This window comes from Medicago sativa, chromosome 4 (genome assembly GCF_051527215.1).
Source record: "Medicago sativa cultivar Bolivia chromosome 4, Bolivia_mono, whole genome shotgun sequence".
NCBI lineage: Eukaryota > Viridiplantae > Streptophyta > Magnoliopsida > Fabales > Fabaceae > Medicago > Medicago sativa.
The window spans coordinates 7,094,189-7,111,612 of record NC_140752.1 but is presented as its reverse complement, the minus strand read 5'-3'; the positions used below and the strand labels follow the sequence as shown (position 1 = coordinate 7,111,612).

The window sequence follows — 17,424 nt, the reverse complement described above, 5'->3', positions numbered from 1 at the left end:
ATAAGTTAATCGATTGTTAGAGTATCCACAATGGACCTCTCCTTTTGGTTGCTTAAATGAGTCTCTATGTACATGTTACTTGCTCTTATAATTAATACTTAATAAGATTTAATCTTTCAAACTCTAGGAGTATATATGTTACCAGAATAACTCAAGGACTTTCTCTTAGTTCGTTCATTTTATTTTTCTTTTGGTTTTCTTTACTTTTTATTTTCTTGTTATTTACTTTTTTCTTGGTTTGGTGTTTGCCCCTCAGCTTTTTGCTTAGCTTTCTTGAGAAGGTTTTGGTCCATCCCCCAACTCCTTTTGTTCTTGTTTCCTTTTATTTATGCATTTATAAAGTGATGCAGCTAGTTCATAATTGAACCCCATTTAACTAAAAAAATAAAAAATCTCTCAAACTCAACACTTCAAAAAATATTAAATGGGTCTTAGTAATAAATAATTGTTGTGCATTTTATATTAAATGTGTAGTTTTTTAATAAATAATAGTTGTTTTCAATAAGAAGTTATTACTTTCAGTTGCTTTAACATGTGCAATATTGCATCTAAAAACCCATAGGTCTAGCCACTGTATATGTTCTACACCTAATTTTCTAGTTCTATCTAGTGGAGGTTCGGTTTAAAATTAACATAAAAAAAAAACACACATTTGTTGGCTAGTGCCCCTTTTAAAATAGATATATTTTGATTAATGTGTATATACACTCTTTACAACTTTGTTTGTATGAGAGGTAGTACAATACTTATATTATTGAGTAAACATGTTTTATTCAAACTATTGATTCTTATAATGATTTTTTTTAAATTACCATTTACATGCTCTTCAAAGTCAAATGAGGTTTGGGTTTTATCATTTTTTAAAAGTGAAAACGAACCAAACTGAATCGATGGTGTCGGTTTGGTTCGACCAAAACTGCATTTAAATAAAAGAGGAATTCCCTCAAAAAAAAATAAAAGAGGAATTTTTTTTCTTCAAATGTTTGTATTTATTTAATACTGAAAATAAAATATATGAAATTCCGTGAGAACACATAATTTAGAAATAAAGTTGCAATAAAAATTTAGATTTTTTTTTTTAGCAAAATTCAGAAATAATCATAGTAATAAAATTCAGAAAAATTTTTGCAACGTAAGAATCTAGAATATGTCAAAAAAGAAACTTAAGAATCCAGAAGAGAAGCTGCAACAAAGAAAAATGAAACCCTAATTCAAAATTCTTATAATGTAACACTAATCCAAACAACACAAAGAAGAAAAATAAACAAAAGCCTTAAAAAGACTAAAATACACACTTATTACATATGATTCGTGGTATAAAATGAGTAAATGACAAATTACCAAAAAAACTAAAGTTTGGCCCTGAGAGTTAATATAGGATGCGCGACCTTGAACTGAATATATAGATACTTTGTTCTCAATATTATAAAGGTCTCTGCAAAATAATGAACACATTGTAAACAAAACCGATAAAAGAAATTTCAATAATGTTGAGTTTCCTCCCAATTAGAAGAAACACAACCAAACTGGAAGGAATTAAAGTCGATTAAACTGAGATATACTTTAGTTATAAATCCGATAAGTTCTTTGTAAATTTGAGGAACATTGAGTAGCAATATGGTCATCCGCAAACAAATATATGGGAAAATAAATATGTTACATTAATAGCAAAAGAAATTTAATGAATAAGATCATATCGTTATATGATGAAAATAATGTCTCAAATGAAGCATTTTCAAAAATGATATATAGTAGACAATTATTTGGAACAAAATATAAATCATGAGAGAATTGGAACAAAATATAAATCATGAGAGAAGATTCAAGATCCCTTTCGTTTATGCCTTTCTTCAGCTTCAAAATCAATTTCTCAACAAATTATTTGATAACTAACATTCTCCCTCTTATTTTCTCATGTACAGCTAAAAATCCAACTATTAGCAATAAAACCCTAAACCATGGTCACAAACCATGATGAAGGGGAACGGTCTGATGCAATCAACAATAAAATTTGATGAAATTGTAGGAACTAAAGGTGTTCTTGATCTTCTTACTGTTCTCAAAACTATTTTTGAAAAATAGTAATAGTGATGAGAATAGGATGGGAGATAAAGATCTGAGCTATTTTATTTCCTTTTTGTGACAAAAAGAATCATTACCTTTCACTATTTTATTTTGGTTTTAATTTGATTTTAATAGGTGAGAAACAATTCAACGATAGTCTTGAATTAGACCAATTGTCAACATTCTTTTTTAGGACTGTTATAAGTGTTGAATAATTTGAATTTAATTTCATTAATTGGCAGTTGATAGTTTCTTGTTTGATTTTTTTATGGGCAGTTTCTTGTTTGATTTGATATCAGGCAATTAAATTTCAAGATATCATTTTGATCATAATAATAAATCGAATGATTTCTTAAAATAGAGGCAGTATATGGAAGTATGTGTTGAGACTGAAATACCAGGTGCTAAGCATATACCATGTAATGGAAATTTGAATTTTTCTAGCATTAATTAGCCTGACATTAATTAGAATGAGACTATAACATGCCACATGTACTTTTGAATGAAAATGGTTTCACTTGTTTATATTGTAGATGTAGATGTAGATTGTAGATGTAGATAAGGATACGGATAGAGATATTGATAGTTTAGCCGAGATTGTTGTCTTTTTTTTTTAATATAATTTAAAAAAAAATAAAAAAAATATGGGTATGAAATAAAGGCAAATAAATATTATCGATGTTGATGAGTGACTCAAACAACCATAAGTATGTGTTTTATCATGCAATTTGTAAAAAAATTAACAAAGAAGTTTGAGTATGTGTTGATGACAGAAATAAATAAATATGGGGAGATAAAAATGGAATGCTTGATTAGGTGATAAAGAGTATTTGATGCATGTGAACTAATTTATCAAATGAAATGAATGGATGAGATTTGATGTTAAAATAATTTATGAGAAATAATATATATCAACGCCATGTTTAGTGAAAATGAGTGATTGACAATAGAAACGAAAAAAACTTAATAAATTAAATCAGTTCTTTTGAATAGGAGCAAATGAAAATAATAAAGAAAATAGTGAGGTTTAGATAAAATTCATTGAAAAAAAATAACTAAAATAAATTTTCTACATTTTCGCAGGGGTCGGTCTTGTTCTACAACATACATGAATAGTTTGCACCACAAAAATGTAAGATAAAAATATAATATCTTGAGAACTATCAACTAATATGTTACCCAAAAATACTTGAGAATTCTCTGTTTTTTTTAAGGAAGAATTCTCTTTTATATGCACAACTTCAACGTTGAAAGAACAAAACATTGACATGCCTTTCACATATCTCTCATTATTAATAGTGGCAAAAAAAAATAGTTTTGGAATGAAGAAATCTGATTCAAAACGTCTTTCAATTACGTCGCTTCAAATTAATAGAAAAATAATGAAATTCATTAAAACGTGAAGCAAACTTTTTCAAAAGGTGTAAATATATATGGGGATGAAAACCCTAAAATTAACAGAGCCGACAGCTAAACCTATAAAAGGGAATCAAAATTCGGAAGGAAAAAAAAAGGTGCCTAAATCAATTTGATAATAATGAAATCAATAAAATTGAATTGGTCAGGAGGTAGAAATATTTGCATTTCAAATAAATGATATTATAAACAATTTGTACGAAAGGAAGATGCATATACAAATGATGAAAGACAAATTGACTATATATAGGAAAAAAACTCAAGACTGGCTAACTTAATATGATGATGTGTTGATTACAATTTGATTGGATGATAATTAAGAATTATGTACCAACATGTAATTGGTACATATCTTGTCATAAGCCGTTAGAACTCGAGGGTATCATAGGATGAATATGTGAATTTGAACAAAATACATGGATATATACAACATGTAGTGGAGTAATATCATAAATTGAATCAATTTTTGAAATTAGAGTGATGAAAAAAATATGTTAAGAAGAAAAGTGTTTCAATAAAATAAAAGAGAGATTTTGAGAATAATTTTAAAATTTTAGTATGAATTCTAAATGATGTGAAAATGTTTGAGACGGACAAATAATATTTATAGGAAAAAAGAAGCAAATAAGTCACATCAATTATGCCATTAATTTAGTAATAAAATTAGTAACACATCAAATAGCAAAAATAATTTGAATAAAATATTCCATTTATTTTTTTGTCATTATAAGCCTTTTAGTCAACTTGCATAATCATGTTAATTACATAAGTCTTGCACAAATCACATCATATGTACCAATTACACAAAACATTAAATGCACCTTTCAATATAAGGATGCCATGTGTACTATCAAAATAAAATAGTGCAAATATATATAATAGAGATGCACATACATGTAACGATGTGTTGACATATCTATCTTAATTAAAAGCTTAAGCAGTCTGATAAGCACTTATGAAACCCTAACCTGTAACGCCCGTCTTAATTATTCGATTATTTAAAAATATATTTATATATATGATTTACGTGATTTTCATGACTGATATGTGTGAATTTTATGATTTATGAAGTTGAATGGGTTATATGATTTATAACTGAATTATGAGGGATATTTTGTTGTGGTGAAGTTGTTATGTTGTTATGACTTATTTTATTATTAAATAAAATAAGATTTGATAAATAAAATAAAAATATTAAAAATTGGGCTGTGTTGTGAGATGAGCAATTAGTAGTGATAAGAGTAATTAGGAGAGATAAATAGACAACAAAAGTTAGAAAACATAATACGTACGTTTTTGGAGAAAAAGGGAGAAAAGTCAGAAAAGAGGAGAACCAGAGGGAGAGCTGCGATTTCATCATAACCAGGTAAGGGTGAGACTAACTTTCAATATTATTAAGGGTATAATTCTGTAGAATGAATTTAGCATGATTAGGTTGAGTTTTGATGAGAATTGGGAATTAGGTTTAAGACCGATTTTGATGATTGAACCATGAAAATATGTTAGATTGATGCAAAATTAGTGTACAGACCTTAGATATTGCCTAAGATGATAATTAGATGCTATTTGGTTGAAAGAATCATGAAGATAGGTGAAAAGTTGTAATTTTTAGGTTTCTGGCCGTACTGACATTCATCGCTCGCACCTGCGAGCAAGAACACTCGCATCTGCGAGCTAGAACCCAGAACTCGCAACTGCGAGCAATGCAACTCGCAACTGCGAGTGACCTGTGAGCTCGCAACTGCGAGCAGAATAACTCGCCACTGCGAGTAAATACGTAGGAACCCAGAATGCACACTTTGCTCGCCAGTGCGAGTGAAGTTACTCGCCACTGCGAGTTAAGCTGTTAGTTGCCCAAAATTGTCCCGATGCGATCCTTTCGCACGTGTAGTCTTGAGATGACCTTAGAAGTAAGTTAGAGAGCTGTTTAGGATGCTTTCATAAGCTCCAGAAGTCTGTTATGGTGACTGAAAATTAGAAGTGTTGCTGCATGAATGCTATAATGATGTTTTATGATATTTATATTGATGTAATTAATTCCTTATGTGAATGTTAACACATTCAAGCGTTGTTAATTGTTGTATGTTGCTGCTGTTTTCTGTTGTCGACTGTTAGTGTCTTGAGGTTGCATGAGTCGGTCTATGTTGTTGGAATTTAAGAAGTTGTCCATGATTATGAGTCGTATAAGTTGTACACGTCGTTGTCTAAGTTGTTGGAAGTTGAGTCCATAGCATACTCATATAAGTTGGTTGAGGGCTTGATGCCCTGGAATGCTTAGTCATTCACATGATTGGTGAGGGCTTGATGCCCTGGAGCTTTTGCTCACTATGTTGGGGGCTTGATGCCCTGAAGAGCCTAATTACGCTCATATAAGTTGGTTGGGAGCTTGATGCTCTGTATTGGTACCAAATGCATTTGCATATCAAGAGGCTCATGATGTTTAAGTTGTCAAGATGTTGTCGAGTTGATAGAGTTGCATGGTCAAGGATGAGTTGTGTCGTCAAGTTGAGTGTTAAGTTGATTATGATTTGTGATGAGAATTAGTAATGGTATTGATAATTGTATTTGTTATGTAATGAAAAATTATGCTAATTGTTAATTGTTGATATGTTATTAATGTTTAAGTTGTTAAATGCATTTTATTGGATTATATGCTTAATGTATTGATTATGAAATCTCACCCCTTCTGCGTATATGTTGCCTCGACCGTGGGTAATGTGCAGGTAATAAAGATTAGAGGCGTTCATGAGTGGACTCTCAGTTGGTGTCTAGGTGCTCTGATACGTAACGGGACGGGGGCTTGCTTTTACTTCTATTCCTTACGTGTCTCTTTTATGAACTAATTTATGAGATTTTTCACTAAGGCCTGCGTGCCAAGACTTTTAAATGTTGAACTATTTTCCGCTGCAATAGTTTAAGATTTTTCATGATGTTGAATTTGAAGGATAATTATTATTATCCATTTTATGATTTAATTGAAGTATGTGACATTCCGTTGTGATCAAAATACTCTGATTTTAAATGAAATTTTCATGTTGGGAAAACGGGGTGTTACAATTGGTATCAGAGCAGGTCGGTCCGTCCGGCCAAGTAGTGAGTCAAGTTGTGTCGTTTTAACAGTTAGGACATCCTTATTGTGTTATTCTAATTGTTGTGTGTTGCGCAATGAAGAAAACTGGAAGCTACAAATCTTATCTGTTATAAGAGAACTAGAATGGCTGGAAGAAATGATGCTGCGATGGCTGCTGCCTTGGAAGCCGTGGCCCAAGCTATAGGACAACAACCAAATGCTGGTGCTGGTGTTAATGCTGATGTGAGAATGTTGGAGACTTTTGTGAGGAATCATCCTCCTACTTTCAAAGGAAGGTACGACCCTGATGGAGCACAGACGTGGCTTAAGGAGGTTGAAAGAATTTTCAGAGTTATGCAATGTACTGATGATCAGAAGGTGCGTTTTGGTACGCACATGCTATCTGAGGAAGCTGATGACTGGTGGGTTAGTCTTCTACCTAACTTAGAGCAAGATGATACGGTCGTTACTTGGGCTGTGTTTAGGAGGGAGTTCCTAAACAGGTACTTTCCGGAGGATGTTCGCGGGAAGAAAGAGATTGAGTTTCTTGAGTTGAAGCAAGGTGAAATGTTGGTGACTGAGTATGCTGCTAAGTTCGTGGAATTAGCTAAGTTTTATCCACACTACACTGCTGAGACTGCTGAATTTTCTAAGTGTATTAAGTTTGAGAATGGCTTACGTCCTGAGATCAAGCGGGCCATTGGATATCAGCAGATCCGTAATTTTTCCGAGCTGGTGAGCAATTGCAGAATTTATGAAGAAGATACTATAACCCATTACAAGATCAGGAATGAGCGGAAGAGTAAGAACCAACAAAATCGTTATAAGCCTTACAATGCCCCTGCTGATAAGGATAGTCAAAGGGTGAATGATGAAAGGAAACCGGGAAGGAAAGATACTAATGCTGAGGTTGTTTGCTACACATGTGGTGAGAAGGGCCATAAGCGTAATGCTTGTACTGGAGAGGTGAAACGATGCTTTCGTTGTGGTAGAAAGGGACATACTATTATAGAGTGTAAGCATGATGATGTGGTGTGTTTTAATTGCAATGAAGAAGGTCACATGGGTTCACAGTGCAAGAAACCTAAGAAGGCTCAAGCTAGTGGGAAGGTGTTTGCTTTATCTGGTACTCAGACGGAGGGTGAGGATCGTTGATCTGAGGTAAATTTTCGAGGACGAAAATTCTATAAGTTGGGGAGAGTTGTAACGCCCGTCTTAATTATTCGATTATTTAAAAATATATTTATATATATGATTTACGTGATTTTCATGACTGATATGTGTGAATTTTATGATTTATGAAGTTGAATGGGTTATATGATTTATAACTGAATTATGAGGGATATTTTGTTGTGGTGAAGTTGTTATGTTGTTATGACTTATTTTATTATTAAATAAAATAAGATTTGATAAATAAAATAAAAATATTAAAAATTGGGCTATGTTGTGAGATGAGCAATTAGTAGTGATAAGAGTAATTAGGAGAGATAAATAGACAACAAAAGTTAGAAAACATAATACGTACGTTTTTGGAGAAAAAGGGAGAAAAGTCAGAAAAGAGGAGAACCAGAGGGAGAGCTGCGATTTCATCATAACCAGGTAAGGGTGAGACTAACTTTCAATATTATTAAGGGTATAATTCTGTAGAATGAATTTAGCATGATTAGGTTGAGTTTTGATGAGAATTGGGAATTAGGTTTAAGACCGATTTTGATGATTGAACCATGAAAATATGTTAGATTGATGCAAAATTAGTGTACAGACCTTAGATATTGCCTAAGATGATAATTAGATGCTATTTGGTTGAAAGAATCATGAAGATAGGTGAAAAGTTGTAATTTTTAGGTTTCTGGCCGTACTGACATTCATCGCTCGCACCTGCGAGCAAGAACACTCGCATCTGCGAGCTAGAACCCAGAACTCGCAACTGCGAGCAATGCAACTCGCAACTGCGATTGACCTGTGAGCTCGCAACTGCGAGCAGAATAACTCGCCACTGCGAGTAAATACGTAGGAACCCAGAATGCACACTTTGCTCGCCAGTGCGAGTGAAGTTACTCGCCACTGCGAGTTAAGCTGTTAGTTGCCCAAAATTGTCCCGATGCGATCCTTTCGCACGTGTAGTCTTGAGATGACCTTAGAAGTAAGTTAGAGAGCTGTTTAGGATGCTTTCATAAGCTCCAGAAGTCTGTTATGGTGACTGAAAATTAGAAGTGTTGCTGCATGAATGCTATAATGATGTTTTATGATATTTATATTGATGTAATTAATTCCTTATGTGAATGTTAACACATTCAAGCGTTGTTAATTGTTGTATGTTGCTGCTGTTTTCTGTTGTCGACTGTTAGTGTCTTGAGGTTGCATGAGTCGGTCTATGTTGTTGGAATTTAAGAAGTTGTCCATGATTATGAGTCGTATAAGTTGTACACGTCGTTGTCTAAGTTGTTGGAAGTTGAGTCCATAGCATACTCATATAAGTTGGTTGAGGGCTTGATGCCCTGGAATGCTTAGTCATTCACATGATTGGTGAGGGCTTGATGCCCTGGAGCTTTTGCTCACTATGTTGGGGGCTTGATGCCCTGAAGAGCCTAATTACGCTCATATAAGTTGGTTGGGAGCTTGATGCTCTGTATTGGTACCAAATGCATTTGCATATCAAGAGGCTCATGATGTTTAAGTTGTCAAGATGTTGTCGAGTTGATAGAGTTGCATGGTCAAGGATGAGTTGTGTCGTCAAGTTGAGTGTTAAGTTGATTATGATTTGTGATGAGAATTAGTAATGGTATTGATAATTGTATTTGTTATGTAATGAAAAATTATGCTAATTGTTAATTGTTGATATGTTATTAATGTTTAAGTTGTTAAATGCATTTTATTGGATTATATGCTTAATGTATTGATTATGAAATCTCACCCCTTCTGCGTATATGTTGCCTCGACCGTGGGTAATGTGCAGGTAATAAAGATTAGAGGCGTTCATGAGTGGACTCTCAGTTGGTGTCTAGGTGCTCTGATACGTAACGGGACGGGGGCTTGCTTTTACTTCTATTCCTTACGTGTCTCTTTTATGAACTAATTTATGAGATTTTTCAATAAGGCCTGCGTGCCAAGACTTTTAAATGTTGAACTATTTTCCGCTGCAATAGTTTAAGATTTTTCATGATGTTGAATTTGAAGGATAATTATTATTATCCATTTTATGATTTAATTGAAGTATGTGACATTCCGTTGTGATCAAAATACTCTGATTTTAAATGAAATTTTCATGTTGGGAAAACGGGGTGTTACATAACCCGCCATTTTGCTTTAACCCTGGCCCACATCATTCTGAATTAAACCTCAACTAATCCTAATTATAACCCTTATCTTGGCTAAGTAAAACAAGAAAAGAAAAATGTTACTCCTTCCGTTTCAAAATATAAGCAAATTTTACTTTTTAGATTCATTCAATTAATGATGTATGTGGTCCATATTATGCACAACATAAATCATTAATTAATGAATCTAAAAAATAAAATTTATTTATATTTTGAAACGGATGGAATATTACATTTTGCATTGTAATTCTAAAAATAATAACTAGCGCTGTCTCCTATTTTTTCGTGAGCCTAACCACATCTTAATCTTAATAATCTTAATCTTAATATATATAAATGTTAAACAGTGCTGATTAACCCTAATCCCGCCACTGTTTAACCTAATCCCGCCTTTTTTGAGGGTTTAAAAAATCTTTATGAAAAAACTCTTTGCAAGGATTCGAACCCACAACATTATAGTTCCATGTAAGCACTCCAACCACTAAGCCAATAATTGTTTTTGTGATTTAATTTTGATTCCACTACCTCATATCCAATACCAAACACCCTCATTAAAAAACTAATTAATCCCTTTTTCTTTCTTTACATAATTGAACATTGAACGTTTCTGAACCCTTATTCCTTTGATCTCAACCCAGAAGGCAGCGGTTTCCATCCATTTCTTCCCTTTTTTCCTTCGATTTATCCTAAAAATTGTGACTGTGATGCATATTTCGTCCATACTAACTTATTAATGGTATGATCAGTAAACTAATTTTGATATAAATGTTATTTTATTCGTTTTGATTTTATGGATTGTGATTGTGTCAGTTTTGATGAAAGTTGATGCTTGAAATCCTATTGTGATTGTGTTAATTTCTTTGGTTGTCAATGCTTTAAATAATAAGACACTTAAGGCTTTAAGTAATAACACACTCATGCTTTAAATTGTAATGGTTACTATTGACACTTTCAATTCCAAATCGTATTTTCGAATGTTTAATAGTTACTTATCTACTCTTTTTAGATTGAATGTAACTTGATTTGTGATATTGAAAATGATTTTAATTTGAATTATTCAATAATATAAATGTAGTATTTATTGAAATCTAATACAAAATACATTTATCCAATTTGATGTTTATGTTGTCAAAAAAATTGAAACAAACAAAAAATACCCGTGCATCGCACGGGTCAAGGTCTAGTTTATTACCAAGTCCAATAACTGGCCAAAGCATTGTCTCCTATTTAATTCATATCAAAATATAATACTATCATGTTATTTCAAATCTTTAAAAAAAAAGTTATTTCAAATCTCATTTTCTAGCAAATTGTAGTTTCATTGAACGGTACAATTTAAATGAGGTGAAATCTTGAATCTAAATCTATCTATGTGTGATTATTCCAATCCAATATTCCATGATATAACTTCATTTTTTTCCTGCACTCTATCAAACTCAATTTTACTATAATATTACTATATAGTTTATTTTCTTCCATCAAATATTTGAACACAACCGTTTCTTTTAGAAATTCCAAAGCATCAAATAAAATTGAAAGTTAATGTTGTTGAAAAATATTAATAAGTCTTTAGGATCATACAATAGAACACTGTTGATAATTACAAAAATGAAAAAATAGGTTGTTGAAAAATATCTGATTCTTCAACTCTTAATAGTCCCGTGCGATAGCACAGGACAAAAGTCTAGTCGTTTAATAAATATAAAACATATAAGTTATGATATTTATTAATTGAAGTGATTCCACATCATTAAATGTATATGTAAAATAATTTTACATTAACAATGTACGCTCTTCAGTCACAATAAACAAAAATTGCTTTTTAGATTCATTAAATAACTGATGTATTTGCTTTATATTATAGACCAATTCGTCAGTTATTCAATAAAATAAAAAATTGATTTTTTGTTTATAATATCGACGTAAAGAATAGACAATTAAACTCATTTCCCCTTCAAAAAGAAAAAAAAATTAAACACATTTTATTTTTTTACTAGCGGAAAGACGGGCACTATCGTGCTCGTCTGTCCGCTCTTTCTACTGCGCTAACGCATGTGATTATTTTATTATGTTTGTTTGTATAATTCTGATTAAAATTTTTAAATTTTAAATATTCTGGAAATTAATGATATATTGATTTATAAACAAAATATTGTCAAGGCATATAACAAAATTATTTTTGAACTCAACATATTTTAGTTTGCCTACATATAAAATTAAGGTCAAATAATGATCATTTGTTGTTTATTCTAATAGTAATTAGTAACATCATATCAGAAATGTGTGTGTTGTGTAAAAGAAACATCGTAAATAAATGTATAAATGACATGTTATGTAAAAGAAACATTGCTATGATTGCGATAAAAGAATATCTTTAAAAACTACATTTTTCGTAAAGTCTCCATCTTCTCCTTCTATTTTCCCTTCTTTAATGAGAACTTTTGTTGAATTTTGCTTAAACAAACCACGACATAACAATCATGTTCCATTACACAAGCCATATCTAGGGTCTATATTTCGCAACAACATCAAAAGTGCACCTTTTTTACCTTTAAAATATGCGGTGGGATACTTCCTTGAGCAGTTGAGTTTAGGAATTCCTGTTGATATAAGTTATGAGTATCCCCTTCAACCTAGTTAAATGACAACAAATTATGTTATCCTCCTGAAAACTAATTGATAATTATGGCATTCAATTTTTTAACATCATCATTTGTAGGTGTAATATGGCTCTTTCGACCATATATGAATTACGATATTACTCCTCGCCTATGAATCACAAACACTTCTCATATTAGATGTGTTTGAACATGTGTTTGATAAGTGCCAAAAAAGTGTTACAAATCATATGTTAAATGGGCATTTTTAGTTACTTGTTTTACAAGTTATCTAAGGAAAAGCAATTATTTGATGTAAATTCACCATTTATGCTTTATATGCCATGATCAAACCAATTTATGAAGGAAAAAGATAAGCAAGGACAAAGAAAGAAGCTCCCGAACAAACTGTAGGACGCTTTCGCGTCCACAATGTCGAATGCAACAATAAGGACGCTTTCAGGATGCTTTCAGGTCGCTTTTCATGTTTGAAGTAGGACGCTTTCGCGTCCTAAGGACGCTTAAGCGTGCCGATAGTTTCAGAAGGCGGTTTACACGTGGCAGCTTTCAATTGGCTCAGAGAAGTTATTTTTGTAGGACGCTTTCGCGTCCTCCCTCGAATTCTGCCTATAACACAAGCTTTCCTTCTCTCTTGTAAAAAACCATCACTATTCCATTAGATATTTTATTTTTAGTCTCTCTCTTAGTTTTAGCTTAGCTTTTCATTGTAATTTCATAGAGAGAAATAGGGTAGATCATATAGAGTGAGAGTGATTTTGGAAGTTGGATTCTTATTCCTTTGTTGAGACATCATAAGGTGTAATGGTTCCTTCCTTTTCAATTCATCCTTGCAAGGCTTCCATGATGATGTGTAGCTAAATACCCTTTGTTGGGATGAGAGGTACTTGATACTTGTAAACATGTAATCTTTTGATCTTGCAAGTTATGGTTCTAGCAATTTATATTCAATATCGTTGTTATTCTTGTGTTAATGCTTTCAATGAGATTCAAGATGCTTTGGACACAAACTCTTGAATCTAGAGCTAGAGTAGCAATCTATCTTAGGTTATTTCATTCTTGACAAGTTTGTTAATCTTTGATAATCACCATAATCAAGAGTTTAATGCTTTCAGATACTTAATCAGGTTGGACACGGTTGATTAAGTTATCCGATCGACTTTGTTATCGTTTAAGGGATTTGGACACGAATGTTTAAACGATACCTTAGAGTTAATTATATCGCTTTGGACACGAAGGATAGTTTAGAATTGATTGTGATAATTTTGGTTATAAAGCTAGAATTCGTATGGATCATTAGTTTATGTGTGATGCTTGGTTAAGGAACTCTACTCCTAACAAGTTTCAAGCCTTATTAATCTCAACTTTTACTTTCTGCAATTTAGTTTAGCTAGTTACAATTCAAACAAACAAGCACTCTTAATACTTGGAATGATATTTGATGTTAAACTATCCTTGATATCGCACTAATCCCTGTGGAGACGATACAAATACTTATCTTGTTTGATGCAAAACTACATACATCAGTGTTGCATCCGCATCCACAAATATAATTACCCTAAATTATGTGATTTTCTCAAATTATCAACGTTATTGGTGTGTCAGTATCCGTGTTATATCTAGTGTCGGTGTTCGTATCCATACTTCTTAGATGTCATCTCTTTTTATGTCCTCTCAGATGGTGGTTTGAATGTAACCAAAAACAAAAGATGGTGGTTTGAAGCTTTCTAGTGTTTCTGTTTTTAGTTGTTGGTAACATGAGTGTGATTATCGTTTAACAATTTTGAATTGTTTAATTGGTTTTAACACTTTGATTTCACTGTATTTTGTTAGATATTGGATGGGGGCCATGGTTATCAATTGTATACATGCAGAACATTTAGAATCACAGAAAAAAGCAATGCTTTTATTCCTTTAAACGACATTGGAATGAGCTTAACGGCAGATGATGTTATTGCCTATTTTCCCTTTATTTAATAATTAAAAAAAACCACAGTTCTCTTTATGTAAAAAAAACCACGCTATCATACTTTGTATAAGCAATTAGAAACCAGCAAAGTCAAATAATTCTTAAAATTAACCGTAAACAATTTTAATCATAATCGCTTATAAACCAGCAAAGTCAAATATATAATTCAAAAAATTAATCGACTTTAGTTGTAACATGAAAGAAAAAGAAAAATAACAAAACAGGTTAATTCTGAATTCTGATGCAGAGGGTTGAGAGAGTTTGAAAAAACTTAACAATGTGGGAGCGAACTATTAACTGTGAGAACCATACTTATTAATATTTAATATAGTGCTAACAAATCTTTTTCTAAAATATTTTGAGTCATAATCTTTTTTTTAGATGATTTAAAGTCTAATCTTTAACATTATTTTTTGCTCACGTTTGATACTAATATTTTTTTAAAGTATTTAAAGTTCAATCTTTAACATTATTATTTTTTGCTCACGTTAGTTACTAATCTTTTTTTTAGAGGATTTAAAGTCCAATTTTAACAATATTTTTTGCTCACGTTTGTTACTAATATTTTTTTAGAGGATTTAAAGTCCAATCTTTAACATTATTTTTTGCTCACGTTTGTTACTAATCTTTTTTATATAGGATTTAAAGTCCAATCTTTAACATTATTTTTTGCTCACATTTGTTACTAATCTTTTTTTTAGAGAATTTAAAGTCCAATCTTTACCATTATTTTTTGCTCACGTTTGTTACAATTGATCAAAGGCTAAGGAAGAGTAACTTATATTAATAAAATAATAAAATAATATGGAAATACTGTTTTTTGTGAAAGTAATAAAATAATATGGAAATATTGTTTTTTGTGGAAGGGATATGAAAATACTTGGCAATCTTTGTCGGTTGTATTGAGGGGAACAACACAGATGTACAACATAAAATCGGCTGATGAAAAAGTAACATGAGTTTTTGTTTTGTGCTAGTTTTTTGTGAGTTTGATTCGTGGTTAATGGAGGTAAAAGAGGGTTAACGTGGACGATTAGTGACATGGATTAGTAATCCACGTGTTATATTATAATTGGGTAACAGTAAGAACAGTTCATGAGGAATTGTGCGTAAGTTTTCTCCTTAAATTAAATTTATTCTTATCTATATGTTACATGTGTTATTTGTATTTAAAATTAAAATTAAAAATTAAGGGTATTTTTGAAAAGAAAAGTTCAACCCAAAAGTGTGCTGAAAGGGGTAGTTTTCTTTATATATAGTATAGATAACGTAAAATAATTAGTCAAAAGGTAACTAATGTTCATTTTAAAATTATTCAGGAAGAGATTTATGGCCAATATAATCTTATCCCATTTTATACCAGACTGTGGGATAGTATAACACCCCATTTTTAATATGGAAAAAATTTAAATGTAATTTTCTTGAATCAAAAGCAACTATATATATTTCTTTTTACAAAAACAAAAGATATTCATTCATTCAAATTGATAAAATACATCAGAGACAATAACATGATCAATATCGCTAAAAACGTAAAAGTTGAATCTGTGAACAAACTCACAACACCCAAGTTAATAGCATACAACGACAAAATGCCTACAAATAATATGATAAAATCTAAATCACAAGAATACTCATGCTTCTGGATCTGCAACATTGACGCCCAAATCATTGATTGAATCTGTGATTGTCTGAAGCTGATCTTTCAATACGAACCAAACGAACACCGCACAACAAAAGATGCGAAATCAAACAACGCCGCACAAGACGACGAACAACACAACGTCGCACTAAGACGACGAAATCACGAAAAAAACATGAAAGAAAAACTTGATGTATGTGGAAATCACTTATTTAGATTGAAAGAAAGGGGAAAAAGATGCTGATGGGTGATTATAGGTCAAAAATTGACCTAAAATCACCCATCCTCGATGAACGAGAGAGGAAGAAAACTTAGAGAGAAGGCAGAGTTTCTCTCACTATTGAATGATAATTTAAAATATCTTAAAAATACTTTAATAGAAACTTACAACTAAGATAGGTTTTGCAACTTAAAAACTTTGGAGTAAATTTTTAAGTTAAAGGTAACTTTAGAAATATTTACAAACAATATTTTTTTTTAAGGAATTTAGAAACACTATTTTTTTAAGAAGGAATTAGCAAACACTATTGGTTTTTTTTTTGAAAGGTCTACAAACACTATTGAAGCTTGAAAGATAGAACATTTACATGAAAATAAAAAAATTTGACTCAGATTTTGACCGGGCTTCAAAACTTTGCATTGAGTGACGACGAGCACTCAATTTATAATCCTTAGTTGAGAATTTATAGAAAGAAGATGATGATTGTGTTGAATGATAATGATCAAGATGATTATGATGATGGTCAAAGTTCACGTGAATGGTGATCCGAGTTAAAATTAAAACCCTCTCTTTTTTCTTTCCTCTCGTCTTTCCTTGTTTTTTTTTCCTGACTTGTTTTTTTTCTAACATGTTAGTGTTTGTGAGTGGTTTATATAAAAATTTACATCAAGTTTTACTATCCTAAACATTATCTTTCATTACTTTTGGTTCATATTTTTAAGTAAATTCATGTATATCTTTTACATTTTTTTAATGAAATTTTACACGGATTTTATAATATTATAACAATCTTCCATTGATCCGTTATAAGTTCTAGATCAATATTGACGACTTTACTGAAGAACGAATCTTACTATATCCTTTGATATTTCCAATTTACGAGAGATCAACACCATGTTAGATTGTTTTTTAATCAAGTAGCTTCTAATCGGACATGAAGAATATTGACGAAGATATGAACTCTAATAGGTTCAAATCGGGAACAAAGATATAAGATCTTCATCAAACCTCCATGAATAACAAAATCTTATAGGTTATGTGACCTTTTACTCATTGTTGTAGCATGTAACTGCATGCCTACGAGGTATGCTAACTAACCAACTCCAAAAAA

General features: G+C 31.5%; 1 protein-coding gene across 1 annotated transcript; it reads left to right on the top strand.

Moving 5' to 3' along the window:
- Positions 1-6,694: 6,694 nt before the first annotated feature.
- On the top strand, positions 6,695-7,823 carry LOC146925892 (uncharacterized). The gene has a single exon (XM_085708054.1). The coding sequence runs from the start codon at positions 6,695-6,697 to the stop codon at positions 7,703-7,705; it is 1,011 nt and encodes a 336-aa protein (XP_085564180.1). The 3' UTR covers positions 7,706-7,823.
- The last annotated feature ends 9,601 nt before the right edge of the window (positions 7,824-17,424 follow it).

Coding starts and splice junctions, on each gene's coding strand:
- LOC146925892 (XM_085708054.1), top strand. CDS start 6,695: ATGGCTGGAAGAAATGATGCTGCGATGGCTGCTGCCTTGGAAGCCGTG.